The sequence below is a fragment of the Chinchilla lanigera genome, unplaced genomic scaffold (genome assembly GCF_000276665.1).
Source record: "Chinchilla lanigera isolate Chin_1 unplaced genomic scaffold, ChiLan1.0 scaffold00058, whole genome shotgun sequence".
Taxonomy (NCBI): domain Eukaryota; kingdom Metazoa; phylum Chordata; class Mammalia; order Rodentia; family Chinchillidae; genus Chinchilla; species Chinchilla lanigera.
Window position 1 is genome coordinate 13591284 of NW_004955459.1, and position 25371 is coordinate 13616654.

The 25371-nt window shown below is 34.8% G+C and overlaps 1 protein-coding gene across 3 annotated transcripts in view; it reads right to left on the minus strand.

Annotated features, from left to right (window-relative positions):
• Dpp10 (dipeptidyl-peptidase 10 (non-functional)) overlaps positions 1–25371 on the minus strand; it is a 1310731-nt gene that overhangs the window by 134519 nt on the left and 1150841 nt on the right. For all 3 annotated transcript variants that reach the window (XM_005397695.2, XM_005397696.2, XM_005397697.1), the window contains exons 6-7: positions 8904–8956; positions 8721–8802 (exon numbers count right to left, since the gene is read on the minus strand). In XM_005397695.2, the coding sequence (XP_005397752.1) occupies positions 8721–8802; positions 8904–8956 (135 nt within the window). The remainder of the gene's footprint in view (positions 1–8720; positions 8803–8903; positions 8957–25371) is intronic.

Genomic DNA, 25371 nt, shown 5'->3' on the forward strand with positions numbered 1-25371 from the left:
TTTTTAAAACATATCTTGCAAATCCTCATCTTTTTTGGAGAATCTAATTCATTTATGTAAGAAGTACTTACTGATAGGAAGTGACTTAGTTATATTCTTCCATTATTCATTTTCTATATGTCTTATAGATCTTTGACCCTAATTTCCTACACTATTGCCTCTTGCAATTTTAGCAAATTTTTATCATTAAATATTTTAATTCTCTTATTTCTTTTTGAGTATATTCTATTACTATTTTCTTTCATGTTACCTTAGTGATTGCATATAATCTCTTAAATTATAACTAACTTAAATTTTTTCCAGTTTAACTTCAATAGCTTCTTAAGAATTGCTCACCTTTAGCTCTGTTCTTATGCCATTTAGTTACTATAACACAAAATTTCAAGTCTGTGAATTGTGTGCCAAGATATTAGCTAATAAATTTTTAATGATTAGTCTCTGAAGGTTTAGAAAATCAAATTTTAAGGTTACAATTTTAAATAATTCTACTTTTTAGGCTACTATTACTGCATTAACTTTTTAAATAGTATGAAAAGGAGTATATTTATAAACAGTTGTTATAAAAATACTAGTTTTTACAATTATCAACAATTTAGTTTAATTTAGATATATATATTTTCATATGGATTAAAGTTAATGCTTAATTGCTTTCATTTCAAGATGTTGAACTCCTGTTAGCAGTTCTTAAAGTTTTGGTCTAGTAACTCTCTCTGCTTTTATTTACCTCACAATGTCATAATATTTCCACTAATTTTGAATGAACATTTTGCCATCAAATGGTTGTTTAGCTGACAATTTTGTTGTTCTTTTAGCACACTGAGCTATTATATCATTCCTACTGTCTTCTGGCCTCCAACACTTCTGAAGAGAAATCTGCTGATAATCTCACTGACCGTCCCTTTTATAGGATAAGCCCTTTTCACATGCTTTCAAGATTTTATTATTGTCTTTGCCTTTGATAGTTTGGTTACATTATAACTTATTGTGGGTACGAGTGCATCATACTTGGACTTTGTTGTGCTTCAGTGATATTTATACTTTTGTCTTTCAACAAATTTAGAAAGGTTTTGGTTATTATTTCTTCGTGTAATCTGTTCTACCCTTTGTCTTTTCTACTCTGACACTCCCAGAGACAATATATTGGTTTACTACTTGTCTCTTAGGTTATATTTTCCTGAGGCTCAGTGATTTGAACTGTGCTCCTAACACTCCCTGATTCTGCTGCTTATTCAAATGTGTCATGCATCATTCAGTATCGTTTTATTTATTATAATTTCAGCTCTATATCTTTTACTTAGTGTCTTTAAAAGTTTCCTGTTGCTTTAATGATGCTCGTATTTTGTTCATGTAGCACATGTTTTGTTACCCTATGTCTTCCACTGTGAAGCTCAACTCTTTTAGTCTTTTACTAGCAGGTCTGAAATCTGTTCTTCATCAGGAATATTATATTTTTTTTAAGTAGGCCACATTTCCTAACTTCTTATTGTTTCCTAAGGCTTTTTGGTGAACATTTGAATCTAATAATTTGCTATCTCTAGAATAGCATTGTCCTCTTTCCCCATGGTTTTCTGTTTGATGATTTCTTCCTTTGTGATTGTTTGGTTTATATATTGCAGGCTGTGTCCACTCTGAGAGTCAGACTCAGTTATAAACCTAACAGATTCTCAGGTCTCATCATTCTATAAGGCCAGTTGCATTTGAAGGCCAAATATTTTAGCTGGAAAGGGGACTGGCCTTTTTAAACACACTGGAAGTCACTTTAGCTTGAGGGAAACGGTTTCTAAGGTGGTGTTGAAGGGGTTAAAGAATGGCTGCCTGCTCCTGTGTCTGCAGCTCCACAGTGAGAAGCAGCACTCATCAAGGACAACACAAATCCCCAATCCATGGCCTGCAGGATCCATTCTGCACTGCCTACCCTGGTTCCCACAGGCGGCATGACTGCTGCAGGATCAGAGGTCAAGCTGCCTGCCAGGAGGTTGGTTTCAGGGGCAAGTAGCCACTAACCGTTGTTTAGTTAACTGTTGAAATCGGTTGAGATTAACTAGAAATGTATGTCCCACCTTTTTCATGGAATTTATAAACTTTCAATAGATTCTAAAGTTCCAAATAATTACATGTCAATTAGTGTAATTATTGCCTAGGTTTACAGCCAACTTTTTGGTGCTTCTTACTTCACATCTTTGTAGAATTATTCCCCAAACCATTTTTGAATGAAATATTTCTGATAGTCAAAATGCTTTGCTCACTAGCCTTTCTGATCAGTACACCTTTTACTGCTTCAAGTTCCTTTTACCCAAAAATATTCTCACAGCCAAACTGTCTCACACTTAGTATAATTGCACATTCTGTTCAATCGAGTTGTAACTTAAGCCCTCCTTATCATAAACTGAGTGCATACCTCACCCTCCTACTCTACTGCTATTCATTATTTTATAGCAAGTAAGATTAGAAACTGAAAATTAAAGATAAAGACATAATTATCCCTGGTCAGTAAGCACTATATTACACTTTAACCTATTTAAGGCAAAAGTAATTAAAGTATTATAATGACTCATCTCTAATAAAACTTTATTGCTGAATTTACTATGGGCTTCAACTATTGACAAACTTGTTATATGCACATAAAACAGATCATTAGTCACTTATAAAGATATGTCCTTTATCTGGCTGCGTGTCTGCACACCCATAAAATAGAACCCTGACAGGGATCTTCCCAAACTTTACTGAAGGATTTTGAGAGTGCTTTTACAAAGTTTAAAAGGTTTAGTGCTCCATAGAACTGGTAAACTGAAATCCCATAAGATATTAAAATTCTTCTTACATAGTTAGTGGGGAAATGACAGTGAATGCAAATATTTTTGTAGGACTTCTTCATAAAGCACAATCATAAGAATATTTGGGCAGCTTAAAATATGATGTATCCAACTTTGTGCATGCACAAAATAATTTCAAGTAAGCTTTTATTTGTAGATGTCTTTTGATCTAGGTCTGTGCAACTACATTAAATGTATGGAAAATTCAAGACCACGGTAACATAATACATTTTGTTTGATTCTTTTCTATATTTTAAAAAGCTTTTAGTGTTCATGTTCTGTTTAGCAGAAAATTTGCATGTTAAAGGAAAGAATCCACCAAGAAAAGAAAAGTTTATATATGAAACACGTTTTCATATGTCAAAATACTAATTTATAGCCAGATGACATGAAATATTTCAAACTGCAAACTATGAACTGGAAAAATTAACAAAATCTGTTATAGTCTGACTGTCTATTTTCTAACCTTCCATATATTTACCTACTTTATCTCAGTAACTGTGAAAATTAAAATTTTCAGATATGTTTTCTTTAAAATAAAGTATTTTAATTAAATTTGCCAAAAAGCAGAGTTAAATGTGTCATTCTACTGGTAAAGAAGATGAACTAAAAAGTGGAAATGACTTGACCAGGGTCATATGACCAGCCACTCACACAGACCATATCTGAAGTGTATTGGCTTCCAGAGCATTTCCATGTCCAGAATTATTCCCAGTAAAAAAGAATATCATTTAGTAATAGAAGATTATTCTAGAACCTTGTTGTGATGTGAAATATTTAATTTTATTTCTTTATTTCATCAGTTAGCTTAAGAAAGTCTTCTTACATTTAAAAATAGAATAAAGAAATTAAATATATAAACTTTACTAATATAGTTCTATTACTCAATGATATAATCATATAACATTGGAAATATTTCCATTTTAAAAATGAGGAAATTGCGGCTCACAGAAAACAAAAAATATGTCTGAGTCACCTAGGTGCTGTAGAAGTAGCAATTTTAATTTCTTTAAAAAAATCTACAAAACTCTGTTAAAAAATTATTTTAAAATTTAGAGTTAGAGTTATTCAACTACAGTTGTGAAAGGTCAATAGGGCAAATGTGTATCCTGATTAAAGTATCAAGAATCTAATTTCAGTATGAAATTAAAAACAACTGAAATTACACAATATAAAATCTTATATATAAAGGAAATGTGATATCTTTATAAAGATATAAAGGAAATTGTTAAAATTATTAAGACTTGTCTGATAGGTGCATACAGAGCTCTGTGCTATCTCATGAAAAATAAATAAAACTTCTCATTATAGATAAATTTATAATAATTTCTACTAAATCATTAAACAAATCTCTTCAATTTCAGTCTTCATTATAGACCTGCTTATAAACACTATAAATTAGTTTTAATATCATTTTCATATTATCATAATTTAAAAACAAATCAATAACAAACCTGAAGAAAGATACTACAAAGAAAATTGAAAAATATTAAAATAAAATCACATTAAAATACTGTTACTGTGAAACTTTTTGAGTTAATATTATTAGTGAGCATAATATAGAATTTTAGTGTCTCTTTATATAAGAAATTAAAACACTAACATCATAATATGTAGGATCAAATAAGTTTAAAATTTTGTGTATTCAGGAAATACACATAAAGTTTAAAAACATTAACCAAAGTTGATAAGAAAAAGGAGAAAGTTCTTATAAATTACATTAGATGTCAAAATAAAATGCCAAATGTAAAGATTAAAAGATAATAAAAGAATATAATAAAATATGGCAAAATTATAAATTTAGGTAATTTTTAGAAATATATCACTTACTAAACTTAATTTTTTAAAATTTAAAATTTAATTTTATAACCATAATTGAATATTTTTAAAGGTTTTCCCACATAAACAAAAAGAAACCACAATATCTCTGTTCAGTCACATGTTAACAATTACAGGATGACTTTTAAAATATGAAGTATAAAAATTAAAATAGAAGAGCAATAATTTATTTTAGGCCAAGAATATAACAGTGTACAATGAAATAAACTGTATTTCTAATTGCACTTAGCCAGGAATAGCCATGAATAACAATTTGAATACATTTCTATTCAATTACCAGTAACAAACAGATATAAAAAGGAAAGAATATATATGTAATTAAAATAATAGCTTAAATTTAAGGTGTAAATACTTAGGTAGAAAATTATAATGTGTAATTGAGCTATTAAAGGAGCCCAATTAATTTAAAATATATAAAATGCAATGAAGATGCACTGTCCTGAAATATGTTAATTTCCAAAACTGTACATAAAAGTCCAAGGTAATATTTTTCAAGCTTCCAAAAAGTGTGCATGTGAACTGAAAGCCAATTTTGACATTCACATGAAAGTTTAAGCTGGGGATGTAGCTCAGCGGCATAAGCTCGTGCCTGGCAAGCTTAAGGTCATCAGTTTGATTCTGAATACCAAAAAAAAAAAAAAATCGTTGGAGTACATGAAAGATTAAAAAGTAAGAAAAAATCCAAAATACATCTGAAATTAAAAAATGAAACATGTGCACCTGCCTTATCAGAAAATAAGTCTTATTTTAATTAACACACATGTATCTTGAGACATGGTGAGACAAAGCAGTTGAAGCAAACTAGAGAGCAGGAGACAGCTCACTCAGATGTGGTACATGGCCCGGGAGATGAGTCCCCATAGATCAAGTGGTCAATAAAAGTGCCTGAAAATTGCTGGGCAAATGGAACAACCATGAAATGAACAGGGGCTTAACCCCACACACAACAAGCAGCATCAGACAGATTAACAACTCAAATATGAATAATGTATTTGAAAAACTCTAGAAGAATATGATTGAAGCTAAATTACAATGGCATTGTAAGGTTGTAATACAGGAAATACAAACCACACATATGATAACTCAAACTATGTTTGTAGAAATGAAACCAGACAAAATGTTAAAAGGTAAAGGCAAAAACTGAATGAAAATAGATGCAGTTATGAATGAGAATCTAGAATACATAAACTCTTTTTATTTAAAAAGGGAAGAAAATGTGTATCCACCTCAGATGTCCATTTGGACTATTCTTTGGATTTGGGGTGGGGTGTCTGCTTTTTTCAATCCTTTATATGTTCCATATATTAGTCCTTTGTCTGAGTGACAACTGGCTATAATTTTTTCTCACTCTGTGAGTTTTCTTTTCAATCTGTTGGTAATTTCTTTTGTTGTGCAAAAGCTTTTTAATAAGGTGAGATCCCATTTGTTGCTTCTTTGTAGTATTTCCCATGTAGTATTTCCCAGTGGTCTAGGTTTTGTTTATGAAGTCTCTGCTTAGACTTATGTCTTCAAGATTTCTGCCTATTTTCTCTTCTAGTAGATTTAGCATTTGTGTTTTAATATTTAGATCTTTGATCCATCTTGACTTTAGTGCATGATGACAGACATGGTCTAGTTTTAGTCTTCAGCATGTGAAGAGTCAGTTTTTCTAACATGATTTATAAAGATACTAGCTTCCTTCCAGTGAACTTGTTTGGCTCTTTTGTCAAAGGTAAGGTATTTGAGTGTGTTTGGAGTTCTGTCTGCATCTTCTATGATGTTCTACTGATCCTCAAGTCTGTTTGGTTGCCAATACCATGCTGATTTTATCATGGTAGGTTTGTAGTATAATTTCAGGTCAGGGATTGTGATGTCCCCTGATTTGCTTTTGTTGCCCAGAATTGCCTTTGCTAGTCTAGGTCTCTTCTGGTTCCAAATGCATTTTCAGAATGTTTTTTCTAGTTCTGTGAGCTATGCTGATCATATTTTGATTGGGATTGCATTAAATCTGTATAATTATTTTGGGAGTAGGGCCATTTTATGTATGTTGCTTCTTCCTATCCATAAACAGGGGACATATTTCGACTTTCTGATATGCTCTTTGATCAAGAATGGCTACTATCAAGAAATCAACCAGTAACAAATGCTGTAGGGACAGTGGGGGAAAAGGAACATGTCTCCACTCTTGGGAGGGTAGCTGGTGAAACCAGTGTGGAAATCAGAATGATTTCTTAAAAAAAAAAAAAAAAAAAACAAAAACTAGGAATAGAGGTCTTATTCAGCCCAGTTATTCTCCTTCTAGGTATCTTCCCAGAACAATTAAACACATCATACCAAAGCAGTATATGTGTGCCATGTTTATAGCAGCACAATTTGTAATAGCTAAACCTTGGAAACAACCTAAAGGCCCATCAACTGAGGAATAGAATAAAAAGGTGTGGTGCTTTTATATAATGGATTATGAATCAACCATAAGGAAGGATATGCTTCAGACTTTTATAGGTAAATGGATACAACTTGAAACTATACTGATAAGTGAACTAAGTCTGACCCATATATGTAAACATCACATGGCCTGACTAATGTGAGAAGCTGAATGAATAATGTACAATAGATATTGTGAATTGGGAAGAAACTTCAAAAGCAAAGAGAAACTGTTGAAAGAAAGGTGAAAGGAAGGGAGAAAAAAGGGGAAAATATATATATACACAAAATCGTTATGAAAAGAAAGATTATGTATCATGTTTAGACAATATTTCATACCTATATCTTCTACTCTGAGTAATTACTAAGAAGATAACAATATGCAATGTATTAATTATTGCCATTCTCTTATTAGTCTGATTTGAAGTTATGTTTTATTTTATTTTTATTTTTCTCTTTCTCTTTAAAATAAAACAAGAGAAAGGTGAAAATTGACAAATGATTAATAGATATTTCTCATATGAGTGAACACAATAACCGAAAGTTTCTCTGGCTCAAGGAAAGAGTACATGTTCATAATGCCACAAGCAAATACTATTTTGCATGGTATCATCATACGGGTGATAATTTAAAAGTTTTGAAAGTCCAGGTGTTAGCAAGGCGATGGAGCAAGAGGAATTTTCATTGTTACTGGCATGGATGCACTTACCTAGCAAACCACTGGGCAGACTGCTTGATGATGCTTAGTACGTTTGACTACATAAATGCCCTGCTAATCAGCAACACTATTTACTTTGTGGTATTTCCACAATTAAGGGTTTATGTCAGTGCCATAGGATATATAGAAGAATTTTGTTTAAATTTCTTTTTACATCAAGAATTTTCTTTGAAGGTAACAATATGCAATGGAATTATAATGGTAAACTCCTACCATCTGGTCTAGTGAAACTCTGTATTATCTCTAATGTTTCATCAAAGACTTATTTTCTTATTCCCTTTAATGGCTTGAGCAATCTTTCATTCTTACATCTGATAATCTGAGCAATGTAGTTGAGGATAGCGATATGCAATGTAACAACCACTCTTTATGTGTATTAATTTGTCTTGAGATCCTGTATCACTTTGAATGTTCTTGCTTTGACTTGTTTATGTTTGTGATATTGGTATGCTGCTACTGTATTTTTTGTTTGATTGTGTCTCATATACTACTCTCTTTAAAATAAAAAATAATTTTCTATAAGTTTGTGATATTTAAAAGATAATTGATGAAAAAATCACTTTAATTCTATCCACAAATTGTTATTCTGCATAATGCTTTGAGAATAAACGATACCTTTTTAAAATTTTGAGTAAAAATTGGTAATGAAAATTTGCATAAAATTATGTAATAGACATGGCCTAAGCCCTAGTATCCTTGGATCTCTTCTAGAATGTATTATTAATTACTAGTTTAATCATATAGCACTTCACAAACTCATTTTTTAATTATTGATAATACTAGTATCATCTGATACATCTTTATGTTAAGATACTACATGAAAGTTATAGAAGAACTTATAGAAACAGCAAATATAAAGGTCATTTGCACAAAGATATGACTTCTGTAAACATTTTCCATAGGGCTTTGATTGGTAGTATTTGGTGCATACCAATGCTTGTGCTTACCAGCTGCTGCCCTTGGACACCCCAGGCTGCATACTGCAAAACGGAGTCCTCTACTTCTGGAGGGTTTAACTCCCAAACTTCCCTTGAAAAAATGTGAATATTTTTACATGAGCAAAGTTGATCTCTATACCAATAATTCATCTGATCCATTGCTTATGAAAACCAGAAAAGCAAAGAACTTACCTAGTGTGTATGTTGTAAATCACATATGAAGCTGTATATGAGTAATGAAATATCTGAAAGTAAAAGAGAGAAGAGTTATTGACTGTACTTGGGAAAAAAACTTTAATTTTAATGTGTCTGTATATTCATGATAAAATCCAGGAAATCCAGGTACTGATGTTACGGAGAAATCAAAATATGAAATCTTCTAGAGTGGGAGTCTATTACATCCTCTGTGACTGACCACAGTGGCCTTCTAATCCTTCTTCCTACATTCCATCTCACCCTTACTCAATCTTTGCTACCCTAAATATAATTGGAATTAAGTAACCTTTTTCCTTAGAATTTTCAGTGACACCTCACTGAAATACAAAATAAAGATCAAGCTACTCTATTTGATGTTCCCAAACCATAGTATTTTGATTTCCCTATGCTTTCTATCCTCACCTCCCCTTACGTCACTTGACCTCATCTATACTTTGAGCAAATTAGGTAAATTGCTTCTGTATATTCTGAATGATTGCTCTGCCCTTCTGTAACCCCCTGCCACAGCATCCTACATTAACTGATGTAAAAAGTGCCCTTACTTCTTGTACAGCCACTGAATGGAGCTCATGATTCCCTCTGAAATCCATCTTTCTCACAATTTACTGTGTAGCTGTTAGGTTGCTTTTCACTCTGTAGTGTAAATTATGTAAACATTAAGTAGGACTCCTCTCCCCACTAGAACGTTGTCAAGTACAGGTACGTGTTACCTTTGCATCCTTCACAAGATTTAGCACATATCATGTCAACATGCAATGCTTAGTTAACATTTGTTGAATAATGGTTCTGATGGGAAAAATCATGCATGTTGAAGTATTTGTTGGTGAAGGTAATGTGGAATATTATACCCTACGCTTTCATAGTAATGGTTGAAAATAGTACTTTCAATAATTTGTTGAAAGTACAGAATCTTCAAGATATGTTATTACTCTCTTTGAAGAATCCTGTTTCTTTTTAAAAGTCACTTTCTCAGAGATAATAACACTCATGACAAGGTGACAAAATCTCAAACAGGACTACAGTGAATAATGCAAAAATATATTTTTGTTCTTACCTACTAGATTTGACATAATAGTGTATCGTAGAAGAGATGAGGAAAATTGCAAAAGACACGTGAAGAAAACACATGGTGAGTGTGCTGTTCTTCAGTGAAAATTATTCTCTGACGTGTTGTGATTCTAGGGAAGATGTTGTTAACCTAGCTATGTTGTTTTGTTATTATTTTCAGGTTGTATATGGATGCTTTCATCTTTCAGTACTCAGTTAAGAAGCCAGTGGTTTCATGTACATGGCACGAATATAATATCGTCAATCATCACTCTCTAGAAGACTGTTATTTCTTCTTGTTGCAACAGTATCTTCAATTAAATAAGACTGGCTACCTATTTGGTGAAGTTATACTAGTGTTCTCCCTTTGCACTGAAATTTCAAATATTTTCTCATTTTTTACAGTAATATGTTTTACAAGCAATCTTTATTCTTCCCTTCGTTTGGGAATAACTTAATTCTGAGATTACCCTCACCTTCATAATAGAGAAAGAATAACATGTTTTCCTGGTATCTATTTTGAGATTTGTATTGAATTCTATAAAATCTCATACCTGACTACAAATTTTTCTTGAACATACTACTATAGCTGAAAAAAGTGATGAGTAATGTGTTTACCTCTGTGAATTTTTTTCTCTCTCTCAGAAAAGTCTAGTGACCAAAGGAAACTACCAAATGAGCACTTGGCCTTCAAAACAGGTAAATGAGCCAGTGAGTGAAAAGAATCTATTCATCCCATCCAGTTATCACCGAATGCACTGTCCCTGATTGCTAGGTGCATATCTATCTTCAGAAAAAGAATTATTGTGTATTATTGTTTTCGAGAAGGTAGACCACCCAACAATCACTGAGACATAACTAGGCACAACATATGAATGCTAGTCTCCTGTAATATTTCTTATGGAAATTTCTAGATTTTCCCTATATGTAAGTCTAAAGTACATAGATTCCTTCAGATGAAGTGGTGTAGGGGAAATATAAATCTGCTTTCTGCTTTGTTAGACATTAGCTTGTTACAAGATTTGTTTGAGTGTACTGAGAAAGAAGATCAAAATAATGAAAACAACTCTGATTTACTTCCAAACCTATAACAGGTTGAAATAATTATTTAGAAGATTTTGGTCTTGTCTGAATATGTACACAAAGCCAGTAGTTTGCCCTCTACAAAGAGTTATGATCTAGCTTTTACTCATTTTATGAAACTTTTCTTCAAAAATCACAGCCCTTTTTTGTTGTTGTTCTATATGTATCTATTCTCTGCAGACCTCAAATGCTTCTCCTCTTATAACTTTCCATAATGAAAATAAAACCCTATGCCCACAATAAAATGTAAAGGGTATGGAGTGGGTGTGGGATGTTGAGCAGAGTTATGTTTCTTTTCCTTTTTTTCCTTTTCTATTGATGGTATGATGTCAGAGAAATTTAAAAGGGGGATATTCAATGAGAATTAGATTTAGCTTTACTGTAGATCTGTATTAATGGATTATGCTGTAAATATACTGTGAATTAATCTCCCTTCCATGGGTAGGAGTCCTAAATTTTTAGTATGTGTGCTGCCAAAGTGAGCAGAAGGATTCCTAACAATTTTAACGATCCTCGTTTTCCTGTCGTTTAGTCTCCCTTCCTATATTGGCTTGGCAAAGCTGATTTCATGGTGTGGGGGTAATAGTGAAGTCTCTTAAGATTAGAAACACTTTGCCCTTTCCTTGTAATAACTGGCTGCTGCTTAATGAAAGCCAAATTGAGCTGTGATGAGATCCTTGGTGACAAACACTTTCACAGTCAAAAACTGCATATTCATCCATCCCTGCAAATGATGTTCCACTGCTTGCTACCAAGTGCAGATAGTTAGAGTGAATGCAAAGGGAGAGGACAGAATTACGATGCACCACATAAAATGTGATCGAAGCTTATTTCTGGAAGCTCGTCTTAAGAAGTACTATCATTCAATCTGAGGATACAGAAAGATATGGGAAGGCTCAGACAGTAGCTAAAGAACATGCAATCCAAATTGAGCTGTATCATCTTTACAGTACAGTGTAGTTCCTAAAGCAAGGCTAATTACTGAGGGTTGGCTGCAGGAGTGATATAGCCAAGTCACATTATGTGTAATCGTTATATATAACAGTATTGTAACAGTGATATTAGCAAACAATGAAGCATCACTCCTAGGAAAACTAGAGGATTAGATTCTTTTGAGCACTTGATCATAACATTTTCACCAATCAATACATAACTTCCTATCCTATTTCTTTATATTTATAGATGCGGTATTTAATTCATTCACATTGGACTCATGGACAGTAACACTATAACTCATGTTTGAGTGATATTAATATAATATCCCACAAGAAGTGTCACAGCCTTCTTACAAAAAGAAAAACAAGTTGTACTTTAGCACTCTACTTGGGCTTTGGGCTCACCGGTAGGGACTGATTTTAAACAATGAAAATACCAACAGAATACATAAAAATGAAAAAAAAAAAAAAATAGAACACTAAGTCGACCATGAAAAAGATGTTTCTTAACAGTACAAGAGCTGTAAAAAGATGGCACATTATTAACTCGCTTGACTTCATCTAGAAAAGTGTGCACCAGGCAATTCAATGACCTGCTACTGCTGTGTGCATCTGTGAGACAGAAAATTCCCCAGAGGACTGACTTGGTGTGACAAGTACATTTTAACAAGGACACATTTGCTAAGATGGAATGAATAAATAATGCTAGACTATATTAGAAACAGAGATAGAGCATGAGATATTACTAGAAGAAAAAAAGGGGTTGGGGCATAATTAAAGCTTTCCAGAGCTTTAAAACAAGAAAATTATGCAAAGTCTGAATGGTGAGTGTGATGCTCTGCAAGTGAAAATTAGCTCCATCTACTTATTTAGCAAACATCTGCTAAGTAACTTCCTTGATACAGGCAGTACACTAAGTATTCTTTTCTATTGTCATAATAAAAAGCATTACAAGTAGGATGAAATACAGCAGATCTGCAGGTGATAACTGTTACTTATTCCTGTATAATATTTGTCAGTATGTAAATAGCTATTGCACAACATCTAAGTGCAAGCTCATAAATTAGTGACCTTGCCAAATGCAAGGACCATAATAAATATGATTTCTATCCCTGAGGAGCTCATGAGACAGTTGAGATGAGAACGCTAAGAAACTCTATATTAGTATGGAGCATTATGTGGCACGGCATGTTTAAATTAAGTAATTAATGCTTTTGTTCTGTTAATAATTCATTTTTAATATTGCATCATAAAGAAGAAAATAGTTGACATAGACACTCAGGGGATTAATATAGCTGAGAAAAATGCAGCTAGTTTATTAAACTTCCTGTGATCCTCTATATAATAACAATTCTTAATTTAAGCATCCATTGCATACTGGACTCTGTATTCATATTTTATATAATTTAACATTCAATCTCAAGAAGGAGATATCACTCATAATTCACATGATAGGCTCTATCATGTTTACATTTAAAATTTAAAGTTTAAATGGGAAACAAAGCCATAATCCAAACACTAGCTGGGTTGATTAAAATCTGCATAATGGGTTAATGTCTCTGCATACTGTTTTTCAGAGACTAGTACCTGATGACTTGTACCACAGCTTTGCAAAAGAGTCACTTTCAAAGAACCAATTAAGCCACGATCCAAAAGTTTAGTCACAGGATTACACATGAATAAATTGTGATTGTCTAAGAGATTTCAACTAAGAGATTTCATTTTGGAAAAATGTTCTAATTTATCATGTAGATTAAGTATGTAAATCTTTCTCTTCTTCACTGCTTTTCACTAGATTTTTCTTTAACACATCAGTCATTACCTATGACCTATGGGGATTCATATCAAGAAGAGTTACACTAAGAAAATAAAAAAAGCAGGGCATGTTAGTAATGTATGCTTAAACTAGAGGTGTTTTCTATGCGGATACTAAAGCTTTCTCTGCACTGCAGTTAAACTACTGAATCACTATAAGAAGCATTCTTGTCCACGGCCTGGAGAACATTTAAAAGAGGATTATCAATTTGCTATTGACTCAGTTCAAATACTGAACTGTGAGAAATTGTACCTTTGTGTAAACACCTTCATAAAAGAATGCCAGTGAAACAGACAATATAGGCAAATTGCTTTCTTTTGAAGTCCATTGTTACAATGATGCTAAGTGTTTTCTAGTATAATGATATTCTTTCTGAGATGAGGGAGTCATGACCCTCTTACTTGAAAGGTTTTTCTATTTATTAGGCAGTTCAGAATTTGGGTGACGGGACAGGAGACAATAGTACTGCAAATATGATTCACATAGTCAAAAACTGGAGCTCTACAAAAATATTTTTATAAGGTTTTATTACAAGAAAACCTTTGTGGTCCTTTGTCCCTCTTTTGCTCTTGTTGCTGTCTTCCTCCGCCATGAACTGTTGCCCTTCTGCCATGCCACCCTGCCTTCAAGCCAGACAATTATGGACTGAAACCTCTACAAACTGTGTGCTACATGAACCTTTCCCCCTTTAACTTTGGGTATCTGGTATTTTATCTCAGCAAGAAGAGAAAAGTAACTAAGACACTTTTCAATATCTTCCTTTATTATGAATAATACAAATCTCATCAGGATCACTGAACCCAGTAGTCTTGTTTTGAAAAGCATTTTTTAGTTTTTTGTTTTGTTTTGTTTTGTTTGTTTGTTTTTTAGATAGAATCTTGCTGTGCAGTCCAGGTTGGGTTTGAACTCACTCTGTAGTACTGATTGCCTTTAAATTCACAGTAATCCTCCTGCCTCAGCCTTGTGAGCACAGAGATTACGGGTGTGTGCCACCACACCTGGTTGAAAGCATATTTTCAATATCATGGAATACATGTTACGTAAAATAAACTGTTAGTTAAATAAAATCACTGCTTTTGCTCCCTGGTGTTGATACTTTGACTAAATAGCAATATTTACAAACAAATCTAGCATTTTAAAAAAAGAAAATCTTTGTGAACACCAAATATATATTAGTTGAAAGTGAAAATAAATATGGGTGAGAATTAAAAGTATGAGTAATATTTATCAATATTTTAAATTACTTTCATACAGTTTGCTTGTCACAAACTGATGAGATAGACGAGACACAGAGGAACCACAAAGTTATGGTTTATATCTGAATGTTCCCCTGAAACCTCGTGCAATCATAAGATCATGGGGAGGTGGCTGGATAATGGGGGTGCTGTAATTATCGGTGGGCTAGTACACTGACGAGTTTACAGCTACCGGTGCTGTTAGGAGAGGGCTTAGTTGGAAGAGATGCCCTGCTGTGAGCAGGACTCAGAAGGATATTTCTATAATCCCACCTCCTGTCATGTCTCTCTCCCTGCCTCCTGGGCGCTATGAGGTTATCAGCTTTTACTCCCCCTCACCTGTCTGCCACACTGCCCTACCCTGGAGGCAGGGCCGAAACTTCTGAAAACTGTGAGCCATAAAAACCCTTTGTTATGTTAAATTGTGGCCTCAGGTATTTTGTCTCAGCAACGTGGAAAGTAACTAGAACACGTGTAGTTCTTCACCTGCATCATCCTTATGGTAAGTAGCAGACACAGCAATACACACAATTCAGAGACTAAAAGTAGTGCCAGGGAAGGAGATAAAGTTTAAGCTGCAGGGGGCTGGGGATTTAGCTCACCGGCAAAGCGCCTGCCTGGCAAGCGCAAGGTCATGAGTTCGGTTCAGGGTACCGGAGAAAAACAACAACAAAAAAAAGTTTAAGCTGCATTCAAATCACACTCTGTTTTGCCAAAACCTATTAAAATAAAAATAACCTTGCTAATAAATAAAAAAAAACAGTAACAACAGGCTATCTGGCAAAAAACCATTTAGTTATTTGGTGAGTCTGTCTGCATGGTGAGAGCATGTCCACATGATTTACATGAGAAAGCAACATTAACACTTTTGCTTGGGTTTTCTGGTACAGCGGGCTTCCCACTGGCAAAGATAGAATATTGTTTGTCCAGTTTTAACATTTATAATGTATTCTTACCAGTTTGAAACACATTATTTTCACTAACATTTTCACCATAAAAACTGACAATCTAATAGGTGCATATGAAGTAAATATGTTTCAGTGCATTCCTTTTTTCTAAAGAAAAATGGATTTTTGATAATTCATATCTTAGAAGCAGATAGCATAGCACATCAAACATTGCCTGTGGAACGTTTTCAACTTTACATAGGACTCTTCTAACAGGGATATAATCCAACCTGCCTACATATTAACAGCCAGCATGAGAGGAATACATTTCCTTAAACAGCAGGTGATTTTTACAGTCAGGGGAATCAACCATTTCCTGACATATTTTCTATTACAGAAATAAACTAATTATATCAAAAATTAAACCTTTTATTTGCTAGAAGTCATAGAATGAAATACTCCTCTTCAGGCCTGATTGTGTTTCAGAAATGTTCCCAGTTATGAGTTTTGCAATGATTCATATTTAATACTTCACTTCCACCATGATACATTACTAATATCTATCAACCTAATTGACAGCCTAACTGACAATGTGGGCCTTGTAATAAAATATTTTCATGTACCCGACCTTACTTCATTAATTAATGGAAATGAGCAACTTCCACATTAATTGCTATTAAATTGTTTCCTATTTACTAGCCTCTGAAAATATCAGGTCTGATAACGTGAACAACACTTTAAGGTCACTAGCTGACAGCACAAATATATTTTCAATTTGTACTGAAATCAGTTTAAACATTGTCTCGCTTCCTATAAATTAGTTTTATCTCTAGCATATTGATGCAGAAATAAAATTTAGGGCTTAGCCTTGGAACTAGAAATGAAAGGATGAAAATTATTGTCTTAACATGCTGGCATCGTCAGGCCCTCATGTTCTGAGCCGGGCAGATGTGTGGCTGAGGACGATGCTCACTTCATTCCCCAGAAGCTTTGGGGAAAACGCCTGCCTTAGTTACTTTCCGCTCCTTGCTAAGACAAAATACCCAACATCCAAAGTTAAAGGGAGAAAGGTTTATTTAGCGCTCCATTTGTGGATGCTTCAGTCCATAATCAGCTGGCTCCAAGGCAGGGTGGTGTGGCAAAAGTTCATGGCCACCGAAGACAGCAAAAGCAACAAGTACAAAAGGGGAAGAGCAAGCCCTTCCCTTCCTTATATTATATACGGGGTACTTGCCCCAGGGCGACTACAGCACTCACACCACCAGTCCCAGCCCTAGACAATGAACCAATCACAAATTCTACATTCAGCCACCTCAGAAAAGCCCGCCCCCCCAAGCCTGCCCCACAGTCCTGCCCCCCAGGGCTGCAGGAGGTTCTGGGAGAACATCTAAACACAATCCAAAACAACGCCTCTTCCTCATTTCGGTGGAACCAAGTCCTACCTTGTGTTTTCTTAAGCAGATAAAAAAAAAATTTACTCATCAAGAAAATGGAGGTGGCGACCCACTTTTGGGATCCCTTCTGTCCCTCAGGAGCTTTCTCTCAATTCTGTCCCTCAAGAGCTTTGTCTCAATAAAACGTTCCTGCTGTTAATAAAAAAGAAGAAAAAGAAAAAAATAAAAAAAAAAATGGAGAAAGATCTCTATGTCCCATACTGTCTTCTCACCAGCCCTGGGCTGGGACCAAGCCTTATGGTACTATGGGCTGTCTCTTGTTAAGGAGCACTGCTGTTCCAACACCACTGGAAGGAGCCTCAGCTGATGCTAAATAGAATCTGGGAGATTCAATCTCTGTGTCTTCTCTTGCCTCTAAGGCTGTTGCAAAGGCCCAATCTTCAGGTCCAGAGAGGGGAACTTTTAGGGTCTTTCCTGTGTTACCTTTTACCAGCCCAGCACTAACTTCCAAGACAAAATCTTGTGCTAACCTCCCTATCTTGTCCTGATAGAATGGTGTTTCGCCCCATGCTATGCTGCTTGAGGTTTGGATGGCATCAGTGAAGCCAGACCCCCGGCCACCTAGGCTAATGCTGAGCTGGGTTGCAGTTGAGTCTCACAATTGCAAGGATTTTCGCAGTCTTAGGTGTGCAAAGGGGGTAACAATGCAACTGACAGAGACGGAAACCAACATAAAAGTTTGTCGTATGGGGCGTACATCTCTGCCTACTGCCGGGGCATAGCTAGAGTCCTGTCTGTGCATACTTGCCTGGGGAGTGCCTTGTTACCAGAGGTTGGGAGATGAGGGTTGGAAACAATCCTTTGGCCACCAAGGCTAGTGCTAAGCTTGGCCATACATGAGGCTCACAGCCACAGTCGTGTGCACAGTCTTAGGAGGCGGGTGAATGTGCTCGCAGACCACTCCGAGACTGCAACAACGCTGCTGAATCTGAAGTCTTTCCAATCAGTGCTCAACTCTGATGCCAGAGCGGGATTACAGGCTCCATTCATGAGCTCTGGGATGCAGACAGGGACTTCAGTTTCCAGGTGCTTGCTCTCACTGTGGGGGGCTGGACCCTCAGTTCTGAGACAGTGCTTGAATTAGCTGTGCACTATGCTCCCTAGAGAGTGAGACCCTGTTTCTAGTTGTGCCACCTGAAGTAGGAGGTAGGTGCTGAAGACACCCAATAGTTTGAGAGATTCAATCTACAGGTGGTGTCCTGGCTATAGAGACTGAAGGGCTTTGCCCACAACTGGGTTGTAATCACGGTGGGCTTATTACTAGGTTTCAGGTTTCAGATCTGGACTTAATTGCCTCTCCCTCCTCAAAGCAAAGGTCAACTCCATGCTACGCTGCTTGCAGTAGGGTACAGGTGACCCCAGCAATCCTTGTCTCCTACTTTCTTCAAAATGTCTTTGCATTTTTATTAGATTAAAAACACACGCAAGGTCTTTCACTTGACTTTCTCACTTTTGTGAAAGTGGCATGATACATAAATGGCTGCTGGAGAGATCGCTGAAGGGTCTTAGTCTGCATTTTGTTCTGCTATTTTTTCCCAGTTTATTCCTTGAAAATTTTTCACATTTTTCTAGTTGATCTTTGAAAACTATTTTTATATTATGAATTATACATTTTATTTTAATGGATACAGCAAGTATTTTAACCAGTTCCCAGTTTGCCTTTTAATTTTGTTTATAGAAAATATTACTGACAAATTTTAAATCTTTAGATGATTTTTTAAAGTGTTATTCCTTATTTGGTTGCAAGCTCTAAGAGCGTGTCAAGAGCAATTTCACTAGGTTAACATTATAAATTTTCACACAACTGTTTTCTTCTCATACTTTAAAACTCCAGTAGTAGTAGGTTCAGTACACCTACTACTACATTTTGTTTATGTTATGAGGTGTAAATATTATTTTATTTCATATTTCTCAAGTAGTCTAACAGTTGTTCATTACAATTTGCTTAATAAATGTGTTTAACATTTTTCTTAGAACCAATATGTAAATTTAGTTCTTTTAGGAGTTATATTGGTCACATGTACGTATTTGTCTTTTCCTAACTAGCATTTCAAAGCAGTTTTACAACACATTTTAACATCTGAGATGATTAGTACATTTTCATCTTTTGTGATTGATATGCTATTAATCTTAATGATTTAAATATGTTATAATGAGATTATTCATCTCCAAGTTAAAGTGAACAGAGGGTTAAATATTGTTGGATGAACTTATTATTTAAAAGTCTTTTTTTAATTTTGAAAATATACTTATTTTAAAACACTCAGTTTTATTGATTACACTGACTATTTAATTGTTTGCATTTTTAGCTAATAAACTGCATCACCATCCTGATTTACAACCACAGGATAGAGTGAAAGTATAGTTATGAGTTGATGTTAAAAATATATTTGGATCATTTGCCTAGCTCAGCACCTACAGTGCAGACTTGGACAAGTGACTTCACTTCTCCTGACTCAGTTTCCTGGTAATTATAACCCTTTCAAAGAAAATAAATAATTTTCTTTCAAGGGGTGAGAATGCATCCAAAAAGTTAATAAAGAACTCTTGGTAAGGAAGAAGGCTGAAGGTTGAATACATTTGACAATAACTAACCTTGGGATAAAAATATAGGCAGACATCAATAAAGATTAATGTGTTCTTTATATTCTCCTTATGAAAAATGAGCTGAATACTAAGGTGATAATAAAGATTTGTTGTTCAACAGGAAATGGAACTCCAGAGACAGAGCTTTGCAGAGCAATTACTCTAATGGTGACATTAATATCTAAAGAAACTGGTTTTCTCCTACAACAAAGGTAACACTCCACTGAATTTCAGCATAAAAATCCATCTGACCTCTATTTGTAAGGTCCCCAGTGGCATGGAACCCAAATATAAGAAACTGCTGTTTATTCTCAATGCCTTCATATATATTAACCTGGACTAAAGTTTAGTCTACACTAACTTGATTATTACAAAACAAAATGTTTGTTTTGAAGTGGCAAAGTCTTCAGCTCTGAGGCTCAGGCAAACCAAGCTAGTTTTGAAAATGCCATACACTTTATTCACAAACCATGAAGCAGGGCAGGCACCTGAGGTTGAGGTTTGATATTAAAACCATTTTATCCCCTGTTGGGATGGCTACAGGTCACAAGCATATAATAATTATGTGGGGGCAAATATATATACAGATAGAAATATACAATAACAATAAAATAGCAATAATAATAATACCAGAAAGCTGGGGAAAATTACAAAAAATTTTAAGTATGCAGATTTATTTTCTTCATGTCTGTGTGCATTTCTGCTGAAATCCATAAATCCAGTATCATACCTTGACTAATAACCCAAATTATTATCCAAATTTTATTACCCAAATTTTCTTTCTTGTACTCAAAAAGCACGCCCATGCTCTTCACATTTTCCAAATCCTGAAAATCATTTGAAAAACTTTATAAATAAATGAACTCCTGGAGGCACCCGAGGAGAAAGTGTGAAGTCTGCATTTCACCTAGTGCCATCATCGGGACATTTCACTGGAGTCATCCTTAATATTAGGCAGATTTTACACATGCTCCTCTTCACTATCAAAATCTCCATTCTTTCCAACAAAAAAGTGACTTCACAGAAAACCTGGGCCTACAAATGTTCAATTATAGTGCATGAGAAAAGGGTCTGAGAGTCAGTGTCCTTCCCCAATATAAAATTTATCATCCTGTTTTAGTTTAGATGAAAATAAGGCAGTTATTCTCAAAAGATGTAAAAGGTTTTAATATCTTCTTCCATGGCATATCATGGTCAAAAACTAGAAATGTGAGTGAAACATACTGATATTAAATATCATTTAGTCCATTCAGTGGGACAGAAAATCTAGGCTCAAGTGTAGTAAATACTTGGCAGCAAGGATTACCTTGAACAGAGTAAGAAAGAGCTTCGAGAATGAAGCAGTCTCTGCTACCAGTTCTTTTGCTTAAGTAGATGCATTATGAATACCGGGAATATGTATATAATAAAATGCGTAGTTTCACACATCAGTTTTTCCACTAATCCATTTACATAAGTACTGTTGAGGCACAAGTTGTGAAGTTTGACAATCTTAACAATTTTTACACGTGCTAAGCAAACTTTTGGCAAGGCTGTATTTAAGCTAAAGAAAGAAACTATTTTAAATACTGGTCTTTCCAGGAAAAACTGTAGAAGATTTAGAATTGAAAAGACTTCCTAATTTCCTAGATCTGGGACTTGACCTAGACCCATATTGTCTAACACATGAAATGCAACCAGCCTGACAAACGTGTAACCTATGAGGAGGAGTGGAATCCATCTACACCTGTGCAAAAACCCTAAAACTCACCCTTCTCACTGTTCAACTATGAAGCAGCTTTTCCCCTCTCCTTCCTGTAAATTGCTCCACCATTTGAGAAAGGAGGTCTAAACTCTACCAATTTCTCAATTCCTTGTTAGTAGGCTGAACAATGAAGTTTAATCTTTGTGTAAAAATCCATTGCTAAACCGGGCATGGGGGTGCACACCTGTAATCCCATCACTTGGGTGACTGAGACAGGAGGATCATTGTGAGTTTGAGGCCAGCCTGGGCTACACAGTGAGTTCAAGACTATGTTGAACTGTACACCAAGAACCTGTCTCAAAAAAAAAAAATCCAGTGTTGTAGTATTGCCACCTATATGTGTAGGGTAAGGAGTCCATGCCCATTATCCATACCATTAGTTTTAAATAATCAATTTTTATTTGTATAATACTAGACACCAACAGTGCCCTGTATTTGATAATCATGGATTACACATTTTTCCCCCCAGATAGTTTCAGTAACACATGAAAATACATGTGATTTTGATTTGACTGTTCATTCACACACCATATTCCATCAGAATTAGCAAGAACTTTAAGGTTAAAAACAGGTAAATACTGGTCATTTCTGTTTGACTTTTTGTGGGATCTGAAGCAATGTTAACACAAAGTGGACAACGTTCCTTCCTCACAAGCTGATTAAAAAAATTACATGATATGATATATTTAAAATGACAAATAAGTGGTAGCTATTTATAAATGACAGTTTTAACATAATCTTTGATATATTGGGAAAATATCATTGTAGGTAAACATCTGAGTGTGAAATGAAGTTTGCTGCAATTGTGACAGGCATTCCTCTAAAAGTAGATAGATGCATTCGTTAGCACAGTATATGATGTTCCTTGAAACTCTCCCTTTACTAAAGGTTGTTTTGTTCTACAATGAGTTAAGAGAGAATATTGTAATGAGGTCATTTTGTTGGGAGACAGATAAATAACATACTCTAGGCTTTCCATTTGTTAGATATTAAATCAAAATAAATCACTCTCTCTGAATGTCACTGTTTCTCTAACTGAAATTATAAGATTTATAATTCTGAACTCACAAGAACATCTGAAATGCACATTAAGTGTTGGGTGTGAAAGAAGCTTAGAAACATTATAGTGGAACATTCACATAAAATTCTTCACAATATATTTAATCTAAAATAATAAATATATATAGCTTCTAAATGTTCTTCATGTCTTCATAATAACCCTCAGTAAGACGGCTGACTTTAGTGAAAGCTGATTATCCTACGTGTCTTCTTATTTGAAATATTGGAAAATTACTTCATTAGAGAAGAGTTGAGATACTTCCAAGCCTACCACCATACCAGTCCCGCTCCGTATTATCAGCTGTTTCTCTTTAGGATGTAGAATGATGGAATAAATTAAAACTCCAACCACACAACAAAAAAAATTCATATGATTTATAAAAGCTACTATAGCTTTTGAATATATCAAAAACCTGACATCCCAGTATAAATACTAACACAGAGCACAGAGGTTCCCATTTACATGTAGAAAGTTCCAGATGCCATACAAGACAGTAAGTATAAAAGTCAGCTAAAGTTTTTCATAACTTGCTAAAGACCAAGTTTGGGCTAGGAGGAGTAGTATTTTATGTTTAAACCCAAATTCTTTCCATCACACTCACTGAGTATTCCTGTGGAAGATTTGACCTGGGGCCTGAGCTAGGATCTCCTCATAGTGCAGGGACAGGGATAGCAGCAGCCACTGAAAGACACAAAGTTCCACTCTCACTCTTCCCGTTTCCACTACAGATCAAAAGCCTTAAGCCACTAGGAGAAGAGCAAAACATTTTCAAACTCATAAAATAGATGGGGCTAGTGAAAAATGAAATGGACAAACAAATTAAAAACACCGTCAAAAACAACCCTAGGGAAGGAGTTGAAATTCTTACGTCATTACAGATTCCATACTGATGGAAAAATAGCACGATCCTTATTTTGGGATCTACTCCCCAATCTACAAGCATAGTCCACTCCCTAAAACTGAAAATAAAACAGAAAAGTGAAAGATTCCAACCTCCCTTCCTGCTAAGATCAGACCACAAAATATCAACAAATGTGTGACAGTCTACTCCTGGGGGAGTTCAAGAGTGTGCAGTGGGAACACCGTCTGATATAGATGTACAGCACAGACTGGATGTGAGGGCAGGACAGACTTCAGGAGGATTTTTCTGACAGACCAGATACTCTCTGAGCATAATATGTGTCAGAGTATGTGGAAGCCTGTGGTAATCTGTGAACAACTCCAGTGGGGCAGGGGAGGCCAGCAACTGAATATTGGCAAACCTGCCTATGAAAATCTTTTCGAAGGGAGACTCTTAGAGAAGAGGAAGAGGTTGGAAAAGGGCTGACCCAAAGGGTGGTGATGATAAAAGTACATTATGTGCATGTATGAATGCACCAGATTAAACGTACTCCTCTGTACAACTATTATGTACTAAGAAAAAAAGGAAAAGAAAAGGAATTATACAATTCAAAATTTTTAACTCTTTCTTTGTTGTTTGTTTGTTTGCAACAGAGTCTTGCTACCCAGTTCAGGCCAGCCTTGAACTCACTACGTAACCCAAGCTGGCTAGGAGCTGGCAATCCTCCTACTTCAACCTCCCAAGTCTGGAATTATACAGGTGCATCGCTATGCCTAATCTATGAAATGTCTTAACCAGAAATGAAAGATTAAAAAATGAAAAGCATGTCCTGGTCTGGTTTTTAAAACTAGTCTTCAAAGTTTCTCCTACCAGGTTAAGTAAGAGTATTAGGCTGTTAACCCAATTTGTGAGATACGAACAGCAGAGTAGAGGAGTAAGTTGCCAAAGGAACTGATAGAAAAAGTGAAACGTCCATAACTAGATGGAAATGTTATCAGAAAGACTGAATTATAAAGAAAAAGCAAATGAAAAGTTAGAAATGTAAAAACCAATACCAGAAAATAATTGCTGCTTATACACTAGTCAGTACATTTAGTATCAATATGAAAAAATATTACCTAAATAAAAATACCAAGAGAAGAAAATGTTAGGAAATTCAATGGAGCAATATCAAATGACCTAACATATTTCTAATCAAATACCAAAGAGAAAAAGCAATAAAATGAGACAGAATATTTATTTTTAGAAATGACTAAAAATTTTTCAAAATTAATAAAAACAAAGCAAACCTCAAATGCAGAAAGTTCAGACAACATCATCAAGCATAAATCCCATTTTATTCCACAGAAAGCTACTCAGGCTTTTCACAGCTAAAAATAAAGAATAAAATCTTAAGGGCTCTCAAGAAACAAAAAACTTTCATCTATAACAATGAACAAAGTAAGAATTATAATAACTTTTAATGAACTGCTATGAAAGGATTGATATACAGTGCTAAGTGACAAATAATTTTAAATCTATATTTTAAAAAAATAAGTAAAAGGGGACCAGGGATGTAGTTTAGCGGCATAGTGCCTGCCTGGCAAGCATAAGGTCCTGAGTTTGATTCCTGGTTCAAAAATAAATAAATAAATAAATAAATACATAAATAAATAAATGGAACATCTGAAAAGCTGAACAATAAACCAGAAAATGAGGGGCTGGGGATTTAGCTCAGCGGCAAAGCGCCTGCCTGGCAAGCGCAAGGTCGTGAGTT